Below are 27,331 nucleotides of genomic sequence, written 5' to 3' on the forward strand. Positions count from 1 at the left end.
GCTTTGAACGTTTGGGGTATTGGGAAAAGCTGGCAATTGACTATGATGTGTTGATATTCAATGTCCATCACATCTTTTACTATTTTAAATCCAGACCCTGACCTACAGTCCGGCAACAGTATTTTATAATGAGTCCGGATTCAGAGAGTCAACTTGTGTGGACGCACCCAATCTCATTAGATTCTCTTTGAGATTGAGATTGTATAACCGTCTTCTTGATGTGTTTCAGTCGAAATCTTTTGTTTTGGTAACTAAGGGTGTGTTTGTTAAATTTTAACTCATAGAAAGGAAAGGAAATAAAATGGGTGGTCCACTATGGAATGGAATGGAAAGGAAATAATTTTAAATGGTATGTGTTTGGTAAATTGGGGAAAGGAAAGTAAAAACTGTGGAAAGTAATAATCATGTTTGTTTGCAAAAGCTATGAAAATGAATAATTGTATTGTTGGGTGGGGTGTATTAGTAGTAAGTCCCTATCTATCTATTTCCTTTCCTTTCCTTTCCTTTCCTTTCCACAAAAATTTCGGGGGTTAGCTAAAGACACAAAACCTTTTCCATTTGTTTCCATATGGAAAAGCCCATTTCCTTTTCATGGGTAAACAAACGCTTTAAAAAATATGAAAAAGGTGGACAACTCTTATTTTCCTTTTCTTTCCATAGTGTTTCCATCATAACAAACACACCCTAAAGGCATTACAATGGGGCTCCTATATTAGAGCATTTATAGGTGGTGGTAGTATACTCTTCAAATTTGAAGAAATTTTGTAGAGAATCTGGTCACAAATTTTGAGCAACTCTAGGTGGTCGCAAATATTGGCCGCAAATGCAATTATAAACCCTACCACACGCGCGCCATTGTAATGCAAGGCCAAGATTAATGTCGTCATTACATTACCAATCGTCGCCCCAAGTTCAAAAAAAAACTCACGCGACATTCCCACTGTCGCACCAAATTGAAAAAGTAAAAAAACATAACTTGCACGACATTAGTAATGGCGCCAAGATATCTGGGCGCTGTGGTAATCGGGTCAAAGTCAAAAAAAAAACTTGGGGCGACATTACTATTGTCGCTCTGCATCCGCATCCAAACCTCCAGATTTGCGAACAAGAATGCTAACAGACAAGTTATGCGACCATGAATGAGGCCACCTAGAGATGGAATTCCGAGAAATTCCGAACTTTTCTTCAAATATGAAGAATTTGACATGTTATACTACCACCTAGAGATACTCTGAGCTTTTATCTTCAAATTTGACGAAAAAAAAAAAAAAACAGCTTCCAAGGCAGCTCCTAAATGGGCCTCCAATCTTATCATCCTGGATATATGTTTTCATTTCTATAGATGATTTTAGAAGAGCAAAGCCTAATGCCTTTAAGAGAAATTTCACACATTACTTCACTTAAGTAGGCACGTGACTTCTATTTGTTCATTTTGGTCTTAAATTCCACGTGTTTAATGGATCATTTACTTTCTCGATTGGAACACCGACTATTTAGAGTTTCTGCTCCTCTTTATTGGACCTCATCCATCCTACATGGCCCTCCAAAAAAGTGATGCCCTAAATCCAAACAAATCTCGAAGGAGAAAGAGAATGTGTTAATTCCGAGCCATAACTTTTATCTCCTTTAGGCCTTCACCACATTTATCAATTTAACATAGGAAATGAAACTTACCTGATCTAATCGTTTTATTTTTCATTTTGGTTTTTTCTAAACTAAATGAGTTTGAATCAAAACTAGTTGTTAGGGTAAAGCTAAGTAAGTCAGAAATTCTATAAGGAAAACATCGATTATCACACTCCGAATTTCGACAAAATCATAAAAATATTTGTTCCCGACTATTCGATTTTCGAAGTGTGATGCACTCCCAACTTTCAAAAACCCATCATTGTTTAATTATTCCAATAAATTAAAACACATAAAATTTTAAAAATAAACCAAAGTCCTCCTCCTTAAAGAAAATTCACAAATACGCCTAACTTACAAACTTCCTTGAATGTACAACTGTTCAATTATAAATACAACAAGAATTAAACTTTTGCCTCAATTGAAAATCTATTACATCTCAAGGAGAAAACAATCATATATTCTTTAATGCAATGCTAATGCAAACTACATGCAACAAACAACATTCTTCAATATCAATTTTGTCAAGACTTATCGACTATGTTCATATATAAATACACCCGCTAGATAAGCAAACATGCAAATCAGGTCGGCAGTTAGTTCCTCCACTGAGGCGCATTAGTTTCCAACTAAACCAACATTTATTAATTTAATAACAATAAAAATTACTATATGTACTTACACTTACAGAGGTCAGTTCACAGAGTGGGTCATTTTCTGTAAAAATAATTAGTTCGATTAACACATTCTTCTACAAAACCAGTGTGAGTACAAATAAAATAAAATCAAACAAAATACAACATATGCACAATTACAATCATTCCATCAAACCAAGGAGAACAAACTCCACAACAAATTTTACAACTATAGTCAATCATTTATTATTGTTGATAAACACCCAAAACTGTGTTATAAACCTCGTAAAGACATAACATTTGGGTTAAATATGTGTGTTAATAAATGTAAATTAATTATATTTTCATGTTTTCAGCAGTTAATGACAAAATACAAACAAAACCTGCGTTTTAGCATGAAAAAGTGGTACAGAATATTGCTTGAACGTGAAGCCTTCTCTCTTTGCCCATTTGAAGCTCAAAGAGACTAGACTAAAGCTCGTGGACTCAACATCGACAATTTCTGGGTCAAATCAAGACAACGATGCAGAAAAGCCATGGAACTTTTGACGAGTATATCTTCTGATTCCAAACTCCGAATTCAACACGTAAACTGTCAAAACAATCAGTGCGGCAAGCTCTACGTGAAGACGTGAAGTTTTAAAAATTAGCATGGCCCACATGGACCCACCACTGGTCAAAGAACGTGGGTCTATCACTTAGTGGGTGTTCCATTATTTGAGCACTAATTGAAGACAATGGAAAGTTAAATAAACAAAGTACGTGGAACACTTATCCATTTTTTTAAAGGAATTGGAGTGAGCACTTATGCTTGGCAATCATTCCATTCCATTAAGTTAAATTTGTAAAGTAAGAAAATAATTCATTCCATGTTTTAGGATAGAAAACTTATAACTTGTTAATGGAGTCATCTCCATAGTGGTAGAAAAAACTTCTTCTTCTTCTTCTCAACCTATTTCCTCTCTTACTTCTTCTTCTTCTTATTTTTAGTTCATACATCCTAAGATCATGAGCTAAAACCCTCCTTTGTGGAGGGTTAATGATGCTCATGTGAGGAGAAACTCCATTAATGGAGTCTTCATTGATTTAGGTTTTCACAAGCTTGTTGTCATATCAACTCCAAAATAGGTGATAGTGATAACAAGTTACGACATTTTAGGTTCTCCTAGATCGAGATAGAGTTCTTTAACAAGTCCTCATGCTAGTAGGTTCTCTTAGAGATGAGAGAAATCTACTAGGGATCAAACTCTAGTCCTCTCCTTGGTTTGTCTATAAACCTAGGAAAAGATGAAGAGATGCAAGAAAGTGTTACATTAATGGAGGATAAATCCTTACTCATAGTGGATTTAGCCCTCCAGAACTTTCATTCATTTCTTTTGTAATCTTTTAAATGCATTCTTAAGTTAGAATTTTGATTAATTAAACCCACGTTTTTTTTTCAAGTAGTGTAACAAACCAAAAACCACAAAAATCATCATCTTTCCCCTAACCATTTGAGTATAAATTGATTTCTCTTCCGCTTGTTTGAGCGTATTTGACATCCCTCACCAAAAAATTAACATCAAATAGTGTTGCTGCCGCTTATAACAAGTCTTGGAAGATTCAAGATGTCAAGAATGAGTCAAGTAGTTGGGGCCATCCCCTTTTCTCAACCTTCCACCTTTTTATTTTGTTGTATATATCTTTACTAACGTTTGCAGGTCTATCTAACATAGTGTGCTTTCATTTTGCTTAGGTTGATCATATTTTTATATTATTTTGTTTTTTTAGCTTTGTAACACATATTTATGTGATTTATTTGGTTGAGAAACTAATCAAGAATTAAAGAATTAGTCGACTTAGGTAAAATTGAAAATTTCTAACTGCTCACTCTTATTTGAACAAACTGGTTGGGTTTTAAGTTTGCTGCCAACTCGAACATTTCTAGAAAGAATTTCTTCCTGTGGACATATATATTTGGATTCTCCTGTTTCTAAACTCTCCAAAACATATTTTTATGTTTAATTTCATTAAGAAATGAAGTAGGGGTGACCAAATGAATACAACTATGTTTACCGGAAAACTGAAGAGTGCATGTCTGCCCACTTTGTGCACTGATGGGGATTTAACCGGCCTAAATAAACAGGCTGATTAACTCCTACTTTACTATTACTTGCAAGCGCACAATGTCTATTATAGTAGGTGTGCGAGAACAAGGTCGAACCCACAGGGATTGTTATCTAGGAACAATTGAAATCTAAAATCTATTTAACCTAATCCGAATGATGATGGTTGTTGATTTGAAAGATATTTAACTACTAATCAAACTATCTAATTTAATTATACGATGAAAATAATAAAACTTGAATTAACTATTGAGGTGGAAACACTAAGGCATTTGATTCGACCCTAGACCGTTGTAGGTTCTCTTAATTAACTAATCTAAAGTTCTATATTGATTTACGAGTAGCATGAGGGAAAGTTAACGCTAGCTTGCTCGAATATGTGATCGTTAAGTCCTAATATGCATCTATGTATGCGATTTATTAGAATTTCAGCATGCAAACGTATAAACTCCTAGCAAAAACTGTCTTCTTATGGCACAACTTCTCACAAGCTTATATAGACATTAAAAACCGATGCTTAAATAAGAACAACACATTAATCCAACTATTAACTAGTCAAGTCATGACATAACATGCAAGATATAATTAATGAAGGTATACCACTAATATCAATATGAAAACAATCAAATTTAATAATTTGAGAACAGTAAACAGTGAACAAAGAAAATCATACACAAGTCTGGGGCTTCCTCTAAGCCCTAGCTTGGAGTTTAGTTACTCATAAACATGGTAATGGAAGTAAAAGAGTAAGGAAGAGAAGTCATCGACAAAACCGTCGGCTTGTGGGGTGGCTTCTTCTCCAGCATCTTCTTCTTCTTCTTCTCTAGCGGCTTTCTTCCAAAGGTTTGTGGTTTTATGTGATGGGGGTGAGGGCAGTGGCGGAGCTAGGAATTTGAGCGAGGGTGAGCCACCCAGACAACCAAGTATACAAAAAACACAACTGACCCAGGCTTGGTGATAAATATACATGATTAAGTGATAACTAATAACTACATTTTTTAGTTGTACGTCATTTCCAGGTAAACTTATCTATAGCTGGGCGCCTGGGCTTGTTGTTTATCTCTGGATTTTGGAATAGGGACGTTGCTGAGTAACTCCCATAATCCCTCCCATAAGAGGCAAATAGGAACAAAATTTTCACACTTCTAAAATGGCAACAAAAATTTCACTGAATTTGCATCCGTTAGTGGTGGAAACACCTATCAACGATTTAAACTGAATTTTGTTATAATTCTTAATCTCCAAATTCCAACCAATTAAATCAACTTAATATTTTGCAATATATCATGACACTATAGACGGTATGAATACAACCTTTTCTACTGAGCAATTTCACACCTCCAACTCTCCAAGCCCATTGCAATCTTTGGTGATAGTAGTACATAAGTAAATTCTCAAATCATCTGCTCACTCTTTTTAAGTTTTTGCATTACTTCATTTTCAATAAACAAGAAAACGAGAGAAATTCACTTTCTACATTTTTTTTTCCTAATTAACCAATTTTATTTCTTCGGAGGGGAGGATTGAGTATTAAGCCAAATGCTGACCCCCTCTTTCTCAAACTTGACGAACACAGCTGAAACTGCACCCACGAAATACAGCTGAATAAAATTATTGATGGGGAATGATGATACTTGATCACACTATTCCCAAATGCTAATTCCACCAGAGGCAACATAGCTAACCCGAGACCAGCTAGCCGACCATTGAGCCTCTTAGTGTACCTACTAAACCACATCTCAACGTAGACTAAACTCAAAACCAGTTCCTTCAATAGCACAGGTGGAAGAAACAATGTCTTCCCATTTGTGCCATTTCCTGATGACCCTTTTTTCGGCTTCGTTCCTTTTATTAGCTCTGCTTTCTTTCTTGTCCCACTTTTGTACCTTGGTCGAATTTAGGCAAGCCTATTTTCAAAACTTTCAATGTCTTCGAAGTCTCGAGGTGTTTCAGTTTTAGTTGTTTTGCCTTCCGTTTTGGGGGTTTGTGCATCTTGTTGTGAAGGAAAGATAAGGTTTATTATGTCGTTATGGTTTTATTGATGAAGAAGAAGAAGAGGAATTAAAAAATGAAATGGGGTAGAAGATGAACGGAAGAAGAGGATGCAATCATGCTTGCCATTTCAATTCTTTCTAGTTCTACCATACACTCTTATACGTGATTAAGTGATTAAATGATATATATATATATATATAGAAAGTTGATGGTACGCCAGGGTGTACCCTGGGACCCCCTAGCTCCGCCACTGGGTTAGGGAGATAGCTCTCTCTACTTCCTTTGTTTATATAGCCTTTCTTTAGGGCGTGCAAGAGTTAGAATCCACTTTAGAAAGGTTTCCTTCTGTGTTTTACTCCTTTTGGAACTATCCAAATTGAGTTCTGAGTGGTGGAGGCAAGCTGCGAAGTGTTATGGAAAACACTATAATTCTGTGAATTTAGCATAGGGCGTAGGTCGCGCTCTCGAATAAGCAGATTAGAGTGCGGGCACGCTCTGACTTTGACTTCAGAACTTGAAACTTTGAGCAATTCTTCAGGAGATCCTTAACATATTATTTCCATACTCGTATCGAGCATTCTTCCTGTAATCAACCCATGAGAATTTTACAATCCTTTTAAAACCTCAGTTCTCAGCCTTTTTCATCGGTCACGTCGATTCTTGTAAAACTAGTTAAACAGACTAATCAAAGGAATTTATGTCAAATAACTAGACAATATAATATGAATAGGGTCATAAATATGTAGCATTTATGTGCTTATCAAATACCTCCAAATTTACATTTTGTTAGTCCTTGAGCAAACTAACTCTAAACTAATAACAAAAATAAAAATCCTAACTTATTTTCGTAGGAATCACGATTACACTTAGCATGTGTAACAAGCCTTTTAAACCCCTAGGTTACCCTAGTGGACGAGTTTAGTCTCTTGAGAGTTTTCAGAGAAGATACTCACAAACTTCATCTATACTATAACGACTAAGAAATAAAAGTAATATCTCCTTAATTTAATCTCTAGTATCTATACATCTCACTAGCAAGGAATAAATAATACTCATTTTAAACCCTAAATTAATACATACATAATATTCAAATCATCAAAAAAATAAATAAACATATATGCAATGAACTATACTATAAAATGCATTGGTAGGCTCGTTTCTGAAACTTTTGGAATATCGTCCTTAAGTAGGTTCGTTCTCACAAATAATGTGTCAAGACACAAATCACTCTGAATTTTCCACTCAAATTTCGCTCACTCCAGTGTATAGTGGGTACATTTTTCCTCTCAATCTCAATGACATCCAAGGGAGTCGAGGTCGATTAAACACAACTACCACTTACTATCACACCAACCTATTCCTAATTGAGCTAGAAACCTTTATTAGGTGTTATGTATGGCTTGGGTGATGGTTTAAGAATAAATGGAATGGATAAACAAAATAGACAAGTCTGAGAAAATAGGGTCTTCAAACTATGTAACTAGATAAAGTCTTGTTCTTACTTTGCTTCTACACTTTGTTTCCATCCTTACCCCTTTTATTTTGGCTTTTGACTCCTTTGATACTATTTTTAGAGTTCTAACTTTTTATTTTGGGTTTTTTAGATAAAACCCCCGAAAGTTTGGTACACTTTGTAATGAAACCCCCATGATTTGGCAACTCACGTACACATAACTACCCACTATGTTCCGATTCTATTTCTTTAACATCCATATTTCATTATTGACAACTCTACCCTTTCAGTTGCATTTATTTTGTTTGCAGAGTCAAACCCCCCATACTATCATGAATAGTAGTATGTAACCATAGTTCACGATTTCAGAATCAACGGAATTCCAACAACTCAAAAAACCAAAATTCCGAACAGAATTCCAACCACTGTATCGGAATTTGCAAGGCCTTAAATATCATTTAATAAATTATGTGAATAATATGGGCCTTTGGATTTGATGGATATGACATCATTCTATCTGTTAAGTTAAAAGCTAAAGTGGAGGCAACAATGGTGGCTTGTAGATGGAGGCACCACCAATCCACCATGAAATCTATAATAATGAAGTTCCAAAGACCTAGAAGAAAACAAAAAAGGAGCATTGAAGATGATTTCATCACCCTCAACTCCTTAAGATGTAAGATTTAATATCAATGGGTTGATGATGAACTTGGGATAGATGGTGAAGACGATCTCAACCATTGGTTGGCCGGATCTTGAGATCAAAGGTGGAGGATTCCAACTGTTTAGGTAGGTGTGGAGAAGATGATTAAGTTTTTGACGGAATCAACGAATTCATCTCGGGCTATGGTGGCGCTGGCTCATACTAATCCTCCGGGGCTATGGTGGATCATACGGTGACGGGGGCTATGGTGGTGGTTATGGTGGTGAAGGTGTTGCTGCTTATGGTGGTGGTGGTATTAGTGGAGGCAGTTCTTACGGTGGTTGTGGTGTCGGTGGTGGCAGTTCTTACGATGGTGGCGGTGTCGGTGGAACCGGTTCTTATGGCAATGGTGTTGGTGGTAGAGGCGTGTTGGGCATTTAGCTTTCGAAATGGTTCAAGAACAAAGTAAGTATGCTATTATTACAAGTAATAGGAATATGTCTATTCATTCGATTATGATGGCGAGCAATCAGCAACCGAAGCAGGGGCGGACCCAATATTTCAACTCTCTCCAGGCTAAACAACGATAACCAGAGTCTCAGACAAAAAATAATAATACACATTCCAAAGAAACAAATGAAACACCAGAATTCACAAGTAGCCAAATATATATACTAATTCATCAAAATATCTAATCAAGTTCGACTACAAATCTATTTAAAAAGCAAAACTACTTAAACGGTATTTTGCGGGTCTTGCAGGAGTCAAAATCATCTATTACCAAATCTAGATCAATATCATTACCAAAATCTCTTTCAATATAGATGGCCATTGAATCTGCAAGAAACTCATCCTCCAACTTGTTTCGAAGTTGTGTTTTGATAAGTTTCATGGCTGAAAATGCCCTTTCTGTAGTTGCTGTAGATATGGGAAAAGTAAGTACAAGACAAACCAATCTATCAATCAAGTGCTAGGACTTCGACTTTCTAGTTTCAACTAATCTTCTACACATCTCAGACATCGTGGAACATATTATGGAAAACCGAATTACGACAAACATCAATCTCATAGTGCTGTAGTTGAGTTCTCAATATAAGTAACTCTTGATCACTGAAATCTCAAAAGTAAAATCTCTCAGCAAGACTGTAAATATCATCAATCCTAAATGATCTGAAAGCATCTTTAGGTGTCAAAGCAAAGCTAAGAGTAAAAAGCTCTATTGTTTCCTTGGTGAATTTACTTTTCAACTCAATTAACTGAAAATCTATGACATTGTTTTATATATCAACGCGATACCGATACTCAAACGTTATGCAATCATGTTGCTGACCAGAACGACCCGTGCCCATCGTATAACGTGCATCCATATCAAGCATATCAATGTTACTTTTCTTGCAAAATAAGTCAACTTCATAAAAAAAAAGTGCTGCAACCATTGTCTCTCAGGTTTTGAAGGAGCACTTTTATGGTAGAGACTAGATACATAGCATTAATAATGCCTTGAGATTGATCTTACAGAGCTTTGCAAAGTATGTCAGTGATTCCCATAGTCTTATGTAGCAAATGTAACATGAAAACAAACTCAAGCGATCTAAGTGCAATAAGAGCACCTTTAGCTTCCCCCCGGTTAGAATTAGTTGATCTGTTTTTTGTGTTGTTCTCAAGAACACGAGAAAGTTCACTAAATGAAACTATCAAACTATTTACATATAGAAAATGGGAGCTCCAACGAGTATGTAAACCGAGCTCTCTGCAATGTCGTAATCTGATTCTCCCCCCTTCCTGTCTCTAGTTCACCATAATCAATCAATTTTTGAATTTCTTCGACTTAAACAATTAGTAACTCAGCTTGGCGCTTAGGAGAAACCTTAAAATAATTGACAATTGTGCCCAACTTCAAAAAAAACAACCAAATATCTGATGCATCTTTAGCAGCTGCAACCAATGCTAATTGTAAACGATGAGAGAAACAATGCATGTAATACGCATTAGAGCACTCCCTAATAAATAAATCTTGCAATCCATTCCAAGCACCCCGCATGTTGCTAGCACCATCATACCCTTGACCCCTCATATCATCAACAAAGAGATTGTTCCGAACAAGAATATCACATATTTCATTTTTGAGGGTTTGTGAACAAGTGGCATCAACGCAGACAACATTTATAAACCGTTCACGTACAAAACCATCATAGTCGACAAATCTTAATACAAGAGCCATTTGTTTTTTATTTGAAATATCTTGTGATTCACCAACAAGAATACAAAACTTAGCATCTCTAACTTCCTCGCGAATCTTACCCCTCACATGATCACTAATAATATTCAAAAGCTCTTTTTGAATATTTGGAGAAGTATATGTGGATTTTTCGGAAGCATTATCTAAAACACGATCAATATTAGGATCCAATTCAGCTAAGAACTCAATAAATTCAAGAAAATTTCTACGATTACTTAACTTGATTGATTCATCATGTCCTCTAAGTGCACAACCTTGTAATACAAGCCATCGAAGAATCCGTAAAATAGTTTTCAACATAAACCTATTCTTCACTACCTCCTATTTGTATTGGGCATTTAAAATATTACCAATGTGCCGAGATGAATTCACTAGATCCTCACAAGCAGCTATAACTGACATATGAGCGGAACAAAGGCTTCCAACATGTTGCAAAAATGAACATTTAACTCCACAATAAACTCTCTTCCAACTTTGAAAGCCATTAATAACAAAATTAGAACGTCTAGAACTAAAGACAAAGCAAGGAAAACAGAAAACACTATCTTTTTCTTCAGAAAATTCTAGCCAAGGAAAATCGTCAAACCATTAACTATTAAAATATCAGTTTTGTTTTCCATCAATGGTGGGTGGATATTCGTCGAGTCTAGAATGAAGTCCCCCCAATGTGACATAAGCTCATCGGATCTCGTCACCCTGATTAATAGGATATTCACTTATTTGACGGCGTAACCCCGAGTCACGTACCAAAGAACTAGTAACACCGGTTTGACTAGATTCAATCCCTTGACAGTTGCGACAAACTTGTTCAATAGGTTCAATCCCTTGAGAGTTGGGACGAACTTGTTCAATGGGTTCAACTCTTTGGAACTTTGAACGGCCTTGATCATCCTTTTCAATAGTACTAGCAACATTAGATGTGTCGGCTATTTCTTTTGGTTTATAAAAAGAATCTATCTTTCGCACCCCTTTCGACATTGAACATCTAAAAAAAAAAAAAAAATCACACATTTATCTATAATTGTTTGATGAGAAGCCTAAATGAGAACTACATGGTTTCAATACACTTGCACAAAAAGATCCTACCCAATACCCATGGGAGAGGCAGAAATGGTTTTGCAATTCATTAAATATCTTATTCACCTAATTCTAATTCAAACAACCATAACAAGATTATACTATAATCAAACCAACTCATGCAACTGAAATCTATCAAAAATAACAACTAAACCAATGTAACAAATGAACAACAAATCTAATTACTTGCCAATGAGCCAATCTCGATAGTAAAGTCACCACGAATAGTTCCAGGAGCAGACTCAGAAAGGTTAGTTGCTCGTTGATCCAATAATCTTTTGACCAGTAAGATAATTGTAAGAGTAACAACAACATTCAAAATTCCTACGATATATATTGTAATAATAATAATAATAAGCTGAACATACCTTCGAAGTTTGAACGAGTCAATGTGTAAAAGCTTGAGCCTTATAATTAATATCTGAGAATCATAGATATGAATAGCATAATAGAATAATCAAGATTCTAGAGACTGAAGAAAGAGAGAGAGCGGGGTTCATACTTCGTAGTCGTAGAGTCGGTAGAGAGAAAGAATCACATTTGGTTTTTTTTTGTTCTTTGGGCTAATGGTCTTTTAAGTTTAGAGCGATCAGTGATGCATACTATTTTTTTTTAACGGAACAGACCCCAGGCTTAAGCCTGGTGCAGCCCTCTCCTGGGTCTGCCCCTGAACCAAAGACTGGTAATCTACAGCAAAATACTAGCAACAATTTGGGGAATCAAACCAACATTAACCAGATGCATAATGTGGTTGCCACTACCATAGCAACCAACATGCCCAAGACCAATTCAAGACCACCACCACCACCGCCACAACAACAATAACAACAGAATAATGTGGGAGTGGTTTTGCTGCCAGGGGAAGGTATCATCCATATGGTAGGTGACGATTGAAAGCTATTCTTGGAGCTTATGTATTTCTCAATATCCTTGGCTCATTTGTTTCATTGTGTGTCAAACAGTCAACATTACCTTGTACGTCTCCCTGAATTAATTTTGTGTTAAATTGGCGATTATTGCCAATAAATTTTGTAACTCTTAAGACTAATATATATCTTGTAATGGTTTTGATCCTGTTTCTCCAAATTTTTGTTTGATAAGTTTACACGTGGTAGCCCAAAATAAATGCAACTGAAATGGTAGAGTTGTCAATAATGAAAATATAGATGTTAGAGAAATAGAACTGGGACAGAATAGGTATGTGTGAGTTGCCAAATCATGGGGGATTCATTACAAAGTGTACCAAACTTTGGGGGGGTTTATTTAAAAAACCCTTTTATTTTTCTTTTTCTTTTGAAGCAACTAGAGTATTTCATCCGTTCTCTATAACTTTTGTCAACTAATTAATTTGAATCTTGTTTGTTTAAAATGTGTTGGTTTGCTGAAATTTTCTTATACTTTTAGTCCCGTGGTTTATCATAATTAGTAGTCATGATTGAAACTACAAATTATGTATTTTGTTGTTTAAATTTTCTTATGAAATACGTGGTACATCTGTTGTTTAAATTTTCATCCGTGATAATAAGATAAATTTGATTTGTTTGTTTATTAAGAAAATAAGAGGAAAAAAAATCAAAATTGATTCTCACGTAATAGATTTATAATATCGATAAGTTCAAATTTTTACTTGTAAAAGAAAAAGAATTTTAATATATTCATGATAAGAAAATGTTGTAAAGTTAGAAAGGAATATTTTAATGCGTTTTGTTGATATTATGAATTCAAGGGAAAAAAGATATCATGTTGTAGAATATTTATAATTGATGTGTTCTTAATGATGATACATTGATATTTAGAGTAGTGAATATTCTTGATTAATATTATTGTTTCTATTTTTTAATTAGATATTTTCTTTCCGATATGACTCATATCATATGGGATTACGTTAAATTAATATGTCATACATTTTTGTAGTTTCAATGACATGAGTGACATTTTGCAATATTTGAAGTGTCTTAAGACACTAATTTTCTTTTGTGCATAATAATAAAAAGCTCGCTAATGTTTTATGTAGGGATAAACTTACTACACGTTAATTATTTAGTAGTTAAATAAAAAGAAGTACATTATTGTGCATATTATTGGTTACATGGTAAAAAAAAAATACATGCTAACGAAAAATGATTTATGTATCTTTGGCTAATTGAGAGTAAGAACTTGTTTTGGTGTAAACGGTTAAATTATAATAGATTTTGTTACGACATGAGGACATATATTTTGGAGTTCTTCAAAAATAATTATATCAATGTTAGTTTGCTTAATTTTGATCTTTGTACATTCTTGAGTACGTTTTAAGTTAATAATAACCAATGTTATTTGTTACCTTACTTCCGAATCTCGGGACGAGATTCTTTTGTGATGTGTATAATTGTAACATCCCTATTTTAATTAATGCTCAAAATCATTTTTTTTATTACATATATTATTGAAAAATAAAATTAGAACAAAATATGTATGTTTTGATTTTTTGAAAATGAGATAAAATAGTTTGTTAGTTTGAAAAAGGCTTAATAGGAAAGTTTTTTTTTTTTTTTTTTTTTTTTTTTTTTTTTTTTTTTTTTAATGTATAGTGATTTGATTAATAAGGAAATATGAAGAGACTTTGTAAAAATAAAATGAAAATAACTTATATTAGAGAAAGAAAGAAATAGTAGAGAACTTGTTAAAAGGAAAGTTGCACCATTCAAGGAAAAGTGATTGGGAGGTTTGCTAGTTTAAATAGGTTTAGAAAATTTATTTCTATATAGTTCGTTCTTTGAATTTTATTTCTAGATCTTAAAATGTAATAGTGAAAATAAAGAAAACAAAAGAAGAAGACTAAATAAAAAAGAAATAAGAATATATATGAGTTTCTAGACTTGGTGTTTTCGTGGAGATTTTCGTTATTTGGGGTTTTCTTATTGGATTCTACAGGTAATAGTTTTTTTTTATTGCTTGGTGATATTTCATTGGATTTTTACGTTGAGCGGCTTTCTTTTTCTCTGGTTATTCTTTCACCAATAACAACATGTGAGTAGACCTCACTTGATTATTTATTTTAAGTATTTTGATTGTCGATTTTAGATTGTGTTCAATTATTAAGTTGAAGATATGTATATTTAGCAGTTTGATTTTAAGAAATCAATTAGTATTAAACTTTGGTGTACGTATGTACAATAAATGTGAGAAGATGGTAGTATATATCACTATTTTAATTTAATTATATTTGCATGATATTTATCATCATAACTTGTTCTTACTAATGACGTATAATATCAACTTAACAAAACAGCTCGCTTTCCTGACTCGCGGCTGGGATTCCATCCAAGGGTGGATAAATCAAAGGTCAGGACGCGGTATAGTGAGTGTGCGCAAGATTAGAAATTAGCACCAATTATATAATTGAAAAGTTCCCTTATTAATTAGGCATAATTATATCAAGTCTCAAAACCCTTCGTATCCCGCTCTTCCTCTCCTTCAGCCCTCTATCTTTCTCGAATCACCGTTAGTACTTCACTCTCTGTATTCCACTCAGGTACTGTTCTTATCTCCTCTATTATTTCGTGTAATTTTTTTTGTTTCTTGGATCACGTCAAATTGATGCCGAAGATGACCATGGCTAGCAACCTCTGGTCGGACTTGGAGCGCAAAAAAGGACCAGTCATTTCGTCTTCTTCTTCCATTTTCTAAATTTCTCTGCAAATTTAGAGGTTTTTCTAAATTCTAAATTCTGCAAAAAAGGACCAGCCCTTGCAATAGATCTCTCTGCAAATTTCTAAATTCTTTAATGCAGGTTTTAAAGAATTCTTTCATGCAGGTTTTGAAAACACCTTTATCATTGGACATGCTTGGGTGATTTTTTAATGGATCAGGTATGTCATAATTTATTACGTGGGTGTGGTTTCTAACGATGGAAAGAGATAATAAAGGGTGTATTCGATAAAATATTCAAACTATCAAAAAAGAATGATACACCCGAACACTTTCAGTTTTATTTTCTGGTGGGTGTAACTTACGTGGAATCCTGAATAGGGCACTTATTTTGGTCAATGTGAGAGGAAGCTGCATATTCAACCTCACTACCTCCACAACCCTTTCGGTTGGTCCGCTCTGGGTGTAAATTGTAATGACTCCCTTGAGGTTATAACTCTGGACACTCACTACTGCCTGGTTGTAATTTTTTTCCGAGAAGCACGGATCCACTTCCATTGTCACCGGCCGCTTATACATTCTCTGAACCATTTCTTTTCTTATAGTTCGAATGCTCCAACTCCAATTCTTTCTCTTGCAACTTCTTGCAGAGTAATCCAATTGTTTGCATCATCTCTCTCACTCACTAACTAAATTGCATTTTTCGTTAGTTCATCTTCAAGATTATCGAGAGATACTTGAGCAAGTTCGGGGCCCAAATGTGTGTTGTCAGTACAATAGCTAAGGTTACATCATATTAGAAGTGTCCAGTGTTAAATTCTTCTTTTCCAAGGACACTTCTAGGGCACACGAAAAGTAGTACCTTCGGCCGCAACTTTCCTAGCTTCCTGCAATCCATCAAAACTTATTCACTTATGAATCCATTCCTTTCTCTTTTTTCCCCTCATAATTTAACTTAACCAACTAACAGTAATCAATCTATGAATAAGCAAGTCGATATTTACAAGTCATTGAAGCCAAATATGATCCACGTGAAGTTCCCTTTACTGCCCAAAAGATTCCCTACATAGATACCATGCATATCAACAAGTGATCGATAGCCTAAGCCCGAAACTCCAAAGAAGTCGATGACCCCATTCTACCCGAGGCTTACTTGGATATCTCCTCGGTATGTCATAATTCTTATGCCATCGAGTTTGTTGTTCGAGATATTGAAATGTGTATATCTTCTTAATATTTCTGGTTGGCACGCGTTTTTCTTATTTTAGCCCGATGTTTATATGTGGTTATCGGTGCCTAACACATCACGCCCTGAAATAGTCAACTATTTTTCTTATTAATTGGTTTTGAGCTGAAATTTTGGTTCGCTTACAAAATCTGGCTCACACAGACCATTTTTAGTTGCGTGGACAATGTGCGTCGACCATTTTGTTGTCTTTATACTATTTCGCGTGTTTTCAATACCTACTCTATGTCTGCAAGTTCTTCTCTCACTAACGCACACCCGATAACGCAAGATATTTGTTAAATAATTAAAACCATTTGCTTAGCTGTGCTTATAACAGAATGTACACGCATTTGTTAAATACCAGATTTGTTTGTTTGCTTCGATTTGCAATGTCGGCTTCCTATGTTCTGATCACTAAAAGATTTGTTAATTAGCTTGCCATATTTACCCGGTATAGTTTTATAGGCTGATCAAAATATATGTTTGAAGTTGGAGAAACACTTTGTTTAAGATAATGTGTTCAAGGTGATCGATAATGTGTAATGACAAATAATTTCAGTTGTGAAGCCCTCCTCTTTCAGGCAGGTAATTTCTCTCTCTGCTGTCGTGCTCTTAATTGTCCGTTTACTTTCATTGTTTTATTGGATACTGAACTAAGAATGACAGAAAATTGGAAGTGTCTTTCTTTCATTCGCTTTTTGTTCTCATCAAATTCTCTATTCAATCTGCAATTGATTTATTTTTGGAAATAGGTTGTATTCTACAATCTCCTCATTGAAATTCGTCTCAAAGCCTGAACCCTGAAGTCATTATTTTTCTCAGGTAGTATCTCTTTAAATCAAATCTCACCTCTCTCTTTTGCAATTCATCTCAATCCATCGCTGGAAGGTATTCTCACAAGTAAGTAATCTCCTCTTATGTGTTTTGTTTTCACCTGAAAGTCCACACCACAATCAAATCTATATTGAATTACTGATTAAGCTATTCTTCATTGAACTCAGGATGACAAATCTTTTGTTGCAAGAATTCTTGAATAAATTGAAAACGTCCAGGTATGAAATGTCTAATGCTTTTTTGTGGATATAATTTGTGTTCTCCCTTCTTTTTGTGTGAAGGTGTTCAAATATGCTCCCATCTTGTTGAGAAAGCAATCATATTCATTGCTTATTTTTGTTAAATGCTATTGTATAGTTATGTGATGTTTTAATGGGTAAATATTCTCTCTTAATATTTATCTTCATATTGGACGGTATTATCTATTCTAATTAGGTATATATGGCGATGATTAATATTGTAGATTTTTTTTTGTCATTTTTCTTCATGTCCCTTCTATCGGACATTTTAATAGATCATAGATCGAGAACCAGTCAAATATTTTACTATCAAAATTTTAGCTTTAATTTTATTGAGAGGAAGAATTAGGTTATGGTAATGGCAGACTGGCAACTCTACTGAAGGAGAGGTGGTAAAGTTTGTATCATCACTATAGGTAGTCTGCTGAATTTTTTTTTTTCCTTTTAATTAAAATTTTAGTATTATGGTATTGGTCAACTGAACATGTCGGAACCATACACTATCTGCTGAATAGTTTTTTTTTAAAGAAATGTGATAATATTCTTCCTCTAGGGACAATATGATGTTGTTGATATTATTTGATATTTGCGAGTGTAGAAACACGTGTTCATAACTTCAGTACTACCTATTTTTATCGCGGTAATCGATTTACAATCCATAATCATAGGGAGCAGTTTCTGCCATGGGTATTGTATAAATGCATTTGCGCAATATAAGGAGATCATAGTATTTTAATCAAGATTCAACGGTTAGTACAGAAAGTCCGTAGCCTTCTACAGGTATGCAATTGTGCCTTTAGGTATGACTTTATAGTTTGATCTTAATATTATTCCTTTCACAATCTCCTCATTGAAATTCGTCTTAAAGCCTGAACCCTGAAGTCATTATTTTTCTCAGGTAGTATCTCTTTAAATCAAATCTCACCTCTCTCTTTTGCAATTCATCTCAATCCATCGCTGGAAGGTATTCTCACAAGTAAGTAATCTCCTCTTATGTGTTTTGTTTTCACCTGAAAGTCCACACCACAATCAAATCTATATTGAATAACTGATTAAGCTATTCTTCATTGAACTCGTGGATGACAAATCTTTTGTTGCAAGAATTCTTGAATAAATTGAAAACGCCCGTATGAAATGTCTAATGCTTTTTGTGGATATAATTTGTGTTCTCCTTCTTTTTGTGTGAAGGTGTTCAAATATGCTCCCATTGTTGAGAAAGCAATCATATTCATTGCTTATTTTTGTTAAATGCTATTGTATAGTTATGTGATGTTTTAATGGGTAAATATTCTCTGCTAATATTTATCTTCATATTGGACGGTATTATCTATTCTAATTAGGTATACATGGCGATGATTAATATTGTAGATTTTTTTTTGTCATTTTTCTTCATGTCCCTTCTATCGGACATTTTTAACAGATCATAGATCGAGAACCACCAAATATTTTACTATCAAAATTTTAGCTTTAATTTTATTGAGATGAAGAATTAGGTTATGGTAATGGCAGACCGCAACTCTCATCAAGGAGAGGTGGTAAAGTTTGTATCATCACTATAGATAGTCTGCTGAATTTTTTTTCCCTTTTAATTAAAAATTTTAGTATTATGGTATTGGTCAACCTGAACATGTCGGAACCATACAACTATCTCTGAATAGTTTTTTTTTAAAAGAAATGTGATAATATTCTTCCTCTAGGGACAATTATGATGTTGTTGATATTATTTGATATTTGCGAGTGTAGAAACACGTGTTCATAACTTCAATACTACCTGTTTTTATCATGCACTGATTTACAATCCATAATCATAGGGAGCCATTTCTGCCATGGGTATTGTATAAATGCATTTGCGCAATATAAGGAGATCATAGTATTTTAATCAAGATTCAACGGTTAGTACAGAAAGTCCGTAGCCTTCTACAGGTATGTGATTGTGCCTTTAGGTATGACTTTATAGTTTGATCTTAATATTATTCCTTTCACATTTTCGTGTAGGCAGTTTTCATGTTTTATTTTTCTTTCTTTTTCGAATAATTGTAGGATAAGCAGCCCCCACCCACTCATTAATTAATATCTTATCTTCCTGTTAATGATATGATATTATTCAAATTGCTCGAAGATTTTTTACTGCCCACCCTATCATGAACTCTTTATTATATTAGAAATTTTGATATGTTGTTTTCGGTTCGTTTACTCATGCCAAATATGGACTTATATTTGAGTATTATGCGTATGCTACTACTACATTAGCTCATGCACTCCTTAGCCTTACTTGAAGAGGGAGGGCTTATGCATCAAAGCCATGGCCAAAGGAACTGCACAATGGTGGGAAGATGGACTCACTCATTTTAGATTTTTGAACTAAATATAAAAGAGTGAAGTCTAACAAAGCTTCCTTTTAATTCTCCTTGGAACTTGATATATATTTTTAACACTATGTAACACATAACCTATTTGCTATTAATACAAGTATCCTTTTTAATTTTTATCTTATATAAGCTTCCTTTTTATTATTAGTTTAGAGGGCTGATAATGTAAAGTGGTATTAAGGTTCACGCCAATTAAGTCACACACGGAGAACTCAAAAGTGAAGGCGTTAGATGTCGAATTTTAAAACCAGCCAAAAGACCACCCAGAAAAGGCCACAGTTAACTGTTGAAATATCTTACACGTATCTAGGTCTCATTTCTCAATTTCTCTTCCTGGGCAATCATTGGATTTTAATTATGACTATGAGGCCTGATCTTATATTGTTGGTGACTTTGGTCAATTAAGTCTATCCTTCGATATAATTGATTTGAGTTTTATGGTTGAACTGTTCAAAATTGTTTCGTTTTGTCGTATAAACAATAGAAATAACATATTTGAACCAAATTTGGTAAAACTACTTTTAATTATAATTATTCGCGATTCAACTTTATATCAATATGGACAAAACTAATTTTTAGTTTCTTATACAACTATGATTTTGTCTCAGTAGTATACTCAATTTGCATTCTTGCTTTGATATTCTTCGCTTCTACAATTGTCTATAGCTCGAAACAATAGAAATAACATATTTGGACCAGATTCGGTTAAACTACTTTGAATTATATTTATTCAGCGATTCAACTTTATATCAATATAGAAAACACTAATTTTTAGTTTCTTATACAACCGTGATTTTGTCTCAGAGTATACTCAATTTGCATTCTTGCTTTGATACTCTTTCGCTTCTACAATTGTCTATAGCTTCATTTCATGATTCAAAGAGTCGGAGTGGTTGATTCAGAATTGCATTGTCGACAAAATTAGTGGCTGATTTCGAATCACAACAAACTCATAGAGGTATCATATTTCAATATTTTATTGTACAACTTGCAACATAAGAGCATAAACAATCAATCTATAATAGAATTGTTGTAGTGATGATAAATGTACAATATCTAAATGGATGTTTGGTTAGTTACTTCCTTTCTTAGGGGTTTGAAGTATTCGGATAAGACCATTGGGCGCTTTTTTTGTTTAAAAAGATATTAACGGTTCCAGTTTAAAAGATTTTTCAAAAACACGCTTTTTAAACCCGCTTTTCTTAAAAAACGTTTAAAACCCGAGATTTTGTTCTTTTTTTTTTTTTTTTTTTTTTTTTTTTTTTTTTTTAAATGCTAGAAAAGAAAAAGGGTTTTGGAGTTTACCTTTTTGAAGAGTGGGCGTTAGATTGATTTATTGAGACCGTTCTATTTTGCTTTGGACTATTAATAATTAATTGAAAATTTTAAAGTTATTAACTTATTTGTAGTACTTAATTATGCCATTATGGTTGGTAATTAGTAGTATCTTATTTTGAGTAGTGTTTTGGCAATACACAATCTAAAAAACTTATAGTATTTGGATGAGTAATGATAATTTGATATTTTCATGTATTTGAATTTTCTTTCATTTGTATTATTATTATTTTTATTTTATGTGTAATGCTTTTTTTTTTTCCACTTTTATAGAAAATCAAACTCTTTATCTATTATATTATTTTTTTTTTTAATGATTATATACGATATAACGCTTTTAAACCCGCTTTTACCGCTTTTAAAAACCGCTTTTAAACCCGCATGCGCACTTGGTGACAATGGATAAGACATCTTAATTTGTTGATTTAGTTACACAAAATTCTAATTATTTTATGCTTTAGAATTTTTTTTTACTTCAAAATGTTGTTAGTTGTCACTAGACTCGGGCTTAATGGATAATTTGTGAATTATATTAAACTTCAGATAGTTGAAATTGAATGAAGCAACAAACTAAGTACGCCTATTTTTCTATTGGAATTAAATCATGTTGTTTGACTATTTGATGCAATTCAATCCAGTTCTCAATGCAGCGAGCTTTCTTCTTATTTATATCAAAACCAAAACAAGAACAAAGCAAAATTGAAAAGTCTGAGGTGGTGTTCTTTATGGTGATGTCATACTTACAAAGATAACCCAAAAAAGCATAATGAATTGAAATTACTACTAATTTATCGATATCTCGGATTTGGGTTCACGTTGTCGGTTAAATCTCTTCTTTGGGTAAGCATTGTATGAAGAGTAAGGTGGAATAGTAGGAAGAATAGCACGTTAGAAGTGATGGGTTCTTGCTTTTTTTTTTTCCTCGAGCTTTGTAATTTTAGTGGTAGTTTACGACTCCATGCTTTATTAGGTATATATATTGGTTCTTTGGTAGACATGTTCCTGCCCACTTAATGGAGTTTTTTTTTTTTTTTTTTAAAAGTATGCGTTTTCATTTTTTCTCTCATTTTATGGTTGGTAGTTTGACCAACTCAAACCAGTGGCGCCAGAGGTCAAGAGGACGAACCAAGCTTTTACCGACTCAAATCAAGAAGTACACTTAATGGAAGTTATTGAAATGAGTTTAGTAATGAATTGTAGATATTTCAGTAGAAGGTTTGGTTGTAAAGCCTGTAAAATTTCCCTCGGATGCATCAGTCTTCTCGAACATATGTTGGTATTCTGCTTGATATCATTCAGAGGCCATATAGCAAGGTAAAGTTATTTTTTGTTCAAATCTTCTGATTTGTTTTATTACCACATATATCTTCTTTCATTAGCTTCTACATGTCATGAGCCTTTTATAGTTATAAGCTGATGGAATTGTTTTGTCCCATTCAACAGTAGTTGTAGTGATCACCGTCTAGAGCACAAGTGATATGCATTTCTTTTAATGGGTATGTCTCCTCATTTACTTTGAAATTTATTGGATTTGGTTGTTCCAATATTTCTTTTCCTCGGCTGTTTTTTTCTTTTCTTATTGCGAGCATTGCATCATGGGAGTAGCAAGATAAGCAATTTGGGTAGATTTGATTGGATCACCAGTGCCAATTTACACTTCCAATTAATGCATAGGGTGCAAGGTCAAATGCAGAGCCATCTCATCTTGCTCCCATCTCATTTTTTTTTTTATTTCAAACTGATATAGATAGAGTATGACATGGATGTTCAACTTATAAGATGAAAACTGCAAGCCCGGAAGCTTTATGTGATAGATGTACTTCAAAGTAATATGTTAATAAATGTGTTGATTCAATGTCTTGACAAATTTATTTGATGGCAACATCAGGAACTTTTCTTTTGAATTTCTATGGATTTAGTGAGACTTTCAATTTTGGACATGCATATCACTGTATAAAGTTTTTAATTGTCGCTTCTTTAAGTTGTATCAAAACTTCGCCATAGTAATTGTAATTTTAGTCATAGTAATTGCTAAATATTTTGGTCCCAATGACTTCTTCTTTTGTCATAATAATCTATGTTGAATTGCTAATCACATAGTTTAGAATTGCTAGCAGTGTCTTTGTCGTGGTCTAGCCCATCTTTGCCAGTTCTTGAAGAGATGAATTGCATATTTGCATGCAAATCAAAACCATAAAGACATCCGTGGATTTAAGACTAGGAGTGCATTTTGAGAGTGATATATCAACTTAACAAAACAGCTCGGTTTTCGACTCAAGGGCTGGGATTCATTTTGAGGGGGATAAATCGAGGGTCACCATCTTTGCCCCGTGGATTGGGAATTAATTAGAGTTTTAATTGTAGAATTAAACGAAAAAAAACCCTTCGTTTCTCCAAACTTCCGTCTCCCTCTCAATTCTCCACTTTACGCCTCCCCGCTACCATCTTAATTGTGAAGTTAAATAAAAAAAACCCTTCGCTTTTTTGCGTTGATAAATCAAGGGTCGACACGGTTAAATCAAGGGTTTGGGAATTTGAAAACTTTAACAAGAGAAATGCCTTAGTTTCTCCTTTTGTTCTCTCTCTCCACCACCCCCCACGGTTCCTCTTCCTCTCAAAATATCGGTTTTACTCCTTTTCCCTCTTAACTCACATATCCCGAAGGGTTCCTCTACAATCAAATTCTTTTTTTTCTTCTCTCTTCTCTCTTACTTTTTTAGGCTTGGCTCAAGGAGATCTGTCCAAACACCGAAATCAAACCATTTTTCAAACTCGATGCATTTCCAATTGCATCATTTTTTCGCTTTAATGTATTGGATTCATGGTTTCCGTTTGATTGCCATTTTGGAGTGGAACTTTTATATAACAGGTAATTATTTCCATTATTTATTATTTTAAATTGTGTGATTAGTTCCATTTTAAAATATATTTTCTATTTTGTTTTCTCGAAAGTGTCTTTCCCGATTGCTTTTACAATTTGATGTTAGTATTGCTTACTTAAATCATTGTTCTCGGGGATCTTTATCACAAGAAATATACCCACTACTTGGTATGCGTGTTTCTTTCTCTTTTGTGGATATGTATGCCCTTTGTTCTGATCAAAATTATTTTTAATTGTTCAAGACTTTCAATAGTCATGTTTAAACCTTCAGGATTATTGGTTTCAACTTATGGCATGATTGGTTATTAAATGGTTCGTGTTTCTTCTTTAGTTATTGTTATCTTCTGATGACGTATATTGTTTGTTTGCTTTGGGGTTTGAATTTGGTATCATAATGCTTGAATGTTACTATCGTTAGACATGGTTACTGTTTGTAAAGCAACAATGTGTTTAATGGGTTTCCTTACTACTCATGGCTGGGATTCGATTTCAGGGGTATAAATTGAGGGCCACGGTTATGCCATGTGTATTAGGAATTAATTAAATGTCTTAATAACCCTTTGTAGTGCAAACCCTTGGTTCTCACTTTCGCCATTAAGGGCAGTTATTCCTCCCCGGCGGTGGATTAGATATTAATTACCAGTCTTAACCATTATGGAAACGAACAAAGAGAAATCTTTTGGTCTTCACAATCGACAAAGAGAAATAAACCCCCGTTCCCTTCAAAACCCTTAGTTCTCTCTCACCAATGAAGGGTTGCTCTCCTCTTTTCAATATTCCCTATGACCAAATAAGAAAAATAAAAATAAAAGAAGAAAGAATCATCGTATATTTGCATCCATCACTCCGTCGATTAGCAAGTTGCTAATTTTGATATCGCACGTTTTTTTTTTTTCCCAATTCTCTCGGCCAATCAATTTTCAAGGTCAATTACAACTCTTTTATTCCATTTTCTAAATCAAAAATTTTTCTTCAATGAACCAGTTCTCATGATAAAACAAAGAGATTGAGAGGAAAATTAAAGGAAGGAAGAGTTGAGTTGGTAATTCTCTTACCGAACTGAATTTCCTATTTATGATAATTTATGTCAATACTTTTCCTTTCTTTTTTTCTTTTTTTTCCCATTTGAACAACGTAAGTTATAGATATTGGTTCATAAAGTGTCAGATATTGATTTTATTAATGATATTAAGGTATAAACAGTTGGATCCTTCTATGAGTGGAACTGTGGAAGAGGTGAGGAGCCTGTTTTTTGTGACAAAGAAGGTGAGAAACATTCTGTTCAGTATTTAATTTTTACGATTAGAATGGTTGTAAGTTGTAGCACATGCATCTGATAAATTATTGCTCTAGGAAAACACATTGAAGGAGGAGGTCTTAAAGTTACCAAAAGGGGAAGCAAAGCCCAAGGTATTTTCAGACACGATATGTCTTGCTTTCATATCTTATGTTCAACTGTATGAAGTGATTGCCAGTTTTTGTTCATGGGATTTTTGGTTGTGGGTTTACTTTGCTCTTTTTGATTACTCTCTTAAAGTTGTGCTTCCTATTTTATGATAAACTTCTTATTTCAGTGCCTATAGTATATTAGAGTAGTACTATCTATCGCACATGTATGCTTATGCCATCTTAATCATGGTCAATTTGGCCCTTCATTAAATGCCTCTTGATGGAATACATGCCAACTTTTCTAAAGGTTGTTGTTTCCACACTTCAGCACGGAGGTCCTTCTTCCGGTTTTGCATTTGGCATTTGGAATTGCAAGATCATCTTTGGCTTTACACTAAAGGTTAGATGACTACTTTTTGTTTAGTTTTTCACGGGCCTTTCCAAAATGAGAATGTTTTATCTCAATTCAGCAGGTAAACATGCCTTGAAGAATTACAATGTAGCAGGTCTAAAAAATGATATCACTGTGATTAGATGAGGTCGAGATGTAATAACAGTGGGGATTTACCTTAGGAGCCTCGCATGAATATGGACTATGAGGGGACAACATGATCAGGGTTTGTTACACACTACTATAAGAGATTGGTGGAAGGGAAGGGAATTCTACATGCTGTTCAGCAGTTGATGGCCAATGAAGCAACTGCAAGCTGGGTTCAAACCTACTCATTAGATGGACCACTGTTCCAGCGGGACTTTGCTCAAGTGATGATCAAGCTTTCGAGCCTTCAAGTCTTGACAAGGCCACTGAGTCAAATCAGACTCAATTGCTCTATACTGTTAGTTCTTTTATACTGTTAGTTCATATTCATTTTCTGAAGGGCTGTGAGAAGACGACTTTCTGCTTCGAAGTTCATGTCTATACTGTTAGTTCTTTTATTTTGCTCTCTAAGCATGTAATGTAGAAGGAATTTTGATGTATTTGTTTCCCTTAGTTTCAACAGGAAAGCTCATTGTACACTGTTTCCATACAACCGGGACCAGGTTTTTTGTTCTTCAGTGATTTGCAATAAGATAGGAACTAAGTTGGCAACTTGGCACACTTTGGATATATACATCAACTGTGCTATTTTTTTTCCTCATTATCTCATTCCAGATATTCTTTTATAGATTCCTTGATGATTAATGCCTAATATCAGACTGTTAGGTTAAGTTATATATATAAATTAGCTTAATTAAACCACAGACACACACACACACAAACTGTTGTTTATTATTATTATTATTATTTAAGTCCACCCCATTGAGCTTGGTACGGTGAAAAAGTTTTTTTTTAGCAGATTAAGTTGCATTGGAAATTAAGAGAGTATCGATCATCTTGCAAATGCACCTATTTGAACTACTTACATATGAATGTAAGAAGACCAATCCAACCACTACCTTTTTCGGCTTTCTTCGAATTCTTATTGCATTCTTTTTTAATACAGCTGAACATTGTCTTCCAAAGCTGTTTAGATGATTGTAAGTAGCATGCGTGTAATGTCATGAGCATTGTTACATTATTATAATTTCAGGCGATCAAACCACTAATGATGGTTAGGGGTTAGCCAACCATGTGAACTCTGGAGTCATTGTGTTAGTAAACAATAAACATCA

The 27,331-nt window shown here is 34.1% G+C and overlaps 1 protein-coding gene and 2 long non-coding RNA genes across 10 annotated transcripts; 2 read left to right on the forward strand and 1 right to left on the reverse strand.

Annotated features, from left to right (window-relative positions):
* Positions 1-10,285: 10,285 nt before the first annotated feature.
* Positions 10,286-11,674, reverse strand: LOC147489905 (uncharacterized). The gene is made up of 2 exons (XM_086574767.1): positions 11,444-11,674; positions 10,286-11,017 (listed from the first exon to the last, which is right to left on the reverse strand). Exons 1-2 carry the CDS (start codon positions 11,672-11,674, stop codon positions 10,286-10,288), a joined length of 963 nt encoding a protein of 320 aa, XP_086430893.1.
* Positions 11,675-15,032: 3,358 nt separating this feature from the next.
* On the forward strand, positions 15,033-18,681 carry LOC147489906 (uncharacterized). Of its 4 annotated transcripts, XR_015201650.1 has the most exons (7): positions 15,033-15,287; positions 15,570-15,624; positions 17,097-17,216; positions 17,454-17,531; positions 17,633-17,683; positions 18,373-18,484; positions 18,603-18,681. It is a non-coding gene; the product is annotated as an uncharacterized LOC147489906 (long non-coding RNA). The 4 variants fall into 4 exon arrangements; XR_015201649.1 differs by having other exon boundaries at positions 15,033-15,624; XR_015201648.1 differs by lacking the exons at positions 15,033-15,287; positions 15,570-15,624; positions 17,097-17,216 and having other exon boundaries at positions 17,256-17,531.
* A 3,778-nt stretch (positions 18,682-22,459) lies between these two features.
* Positions 22,460-26,817, forward strand: LOC147489907 (uncharacterized). Of its 5 annotated transcripts, none has more exons than XR_015201474.1 (7): positions 22,460-22,722; positions 22,852-22,904; positions 25,274-25,331; positions 25,483-25,555; positions 25,643-25,699; positions 26,007-26,078; positions 26,149-26,817. It is a non-coding gene; the product is annotated as an uncharacterized LOC147489907 (long non-coding RNA). The 5 variants fall into 5 exon arrangements; XR_015201475.1 differs by having other exon boundaries at positions 26,152-26,817; XR_015201476.1 differs by having other exon boundaries at positions 25,493-25,555.
* The last annotated feature ends 514 nt before the right edge of the window (positions 26,818-27,331 follow it).

Source organism: Coptis chinensis, chromosome 7, assembly GCF_015680905.1.
Source record: "Coptis chinensis isolate HL-2020 chromosome 7, ASM1568090v1, whole genome shotgun sequence".
NCBI lineage: Eukaryota > Viridiplantae > Streptophyta > Magnoliopsida > Ranunculales > Ranunculaceae > Coptis > Coptis chinensis.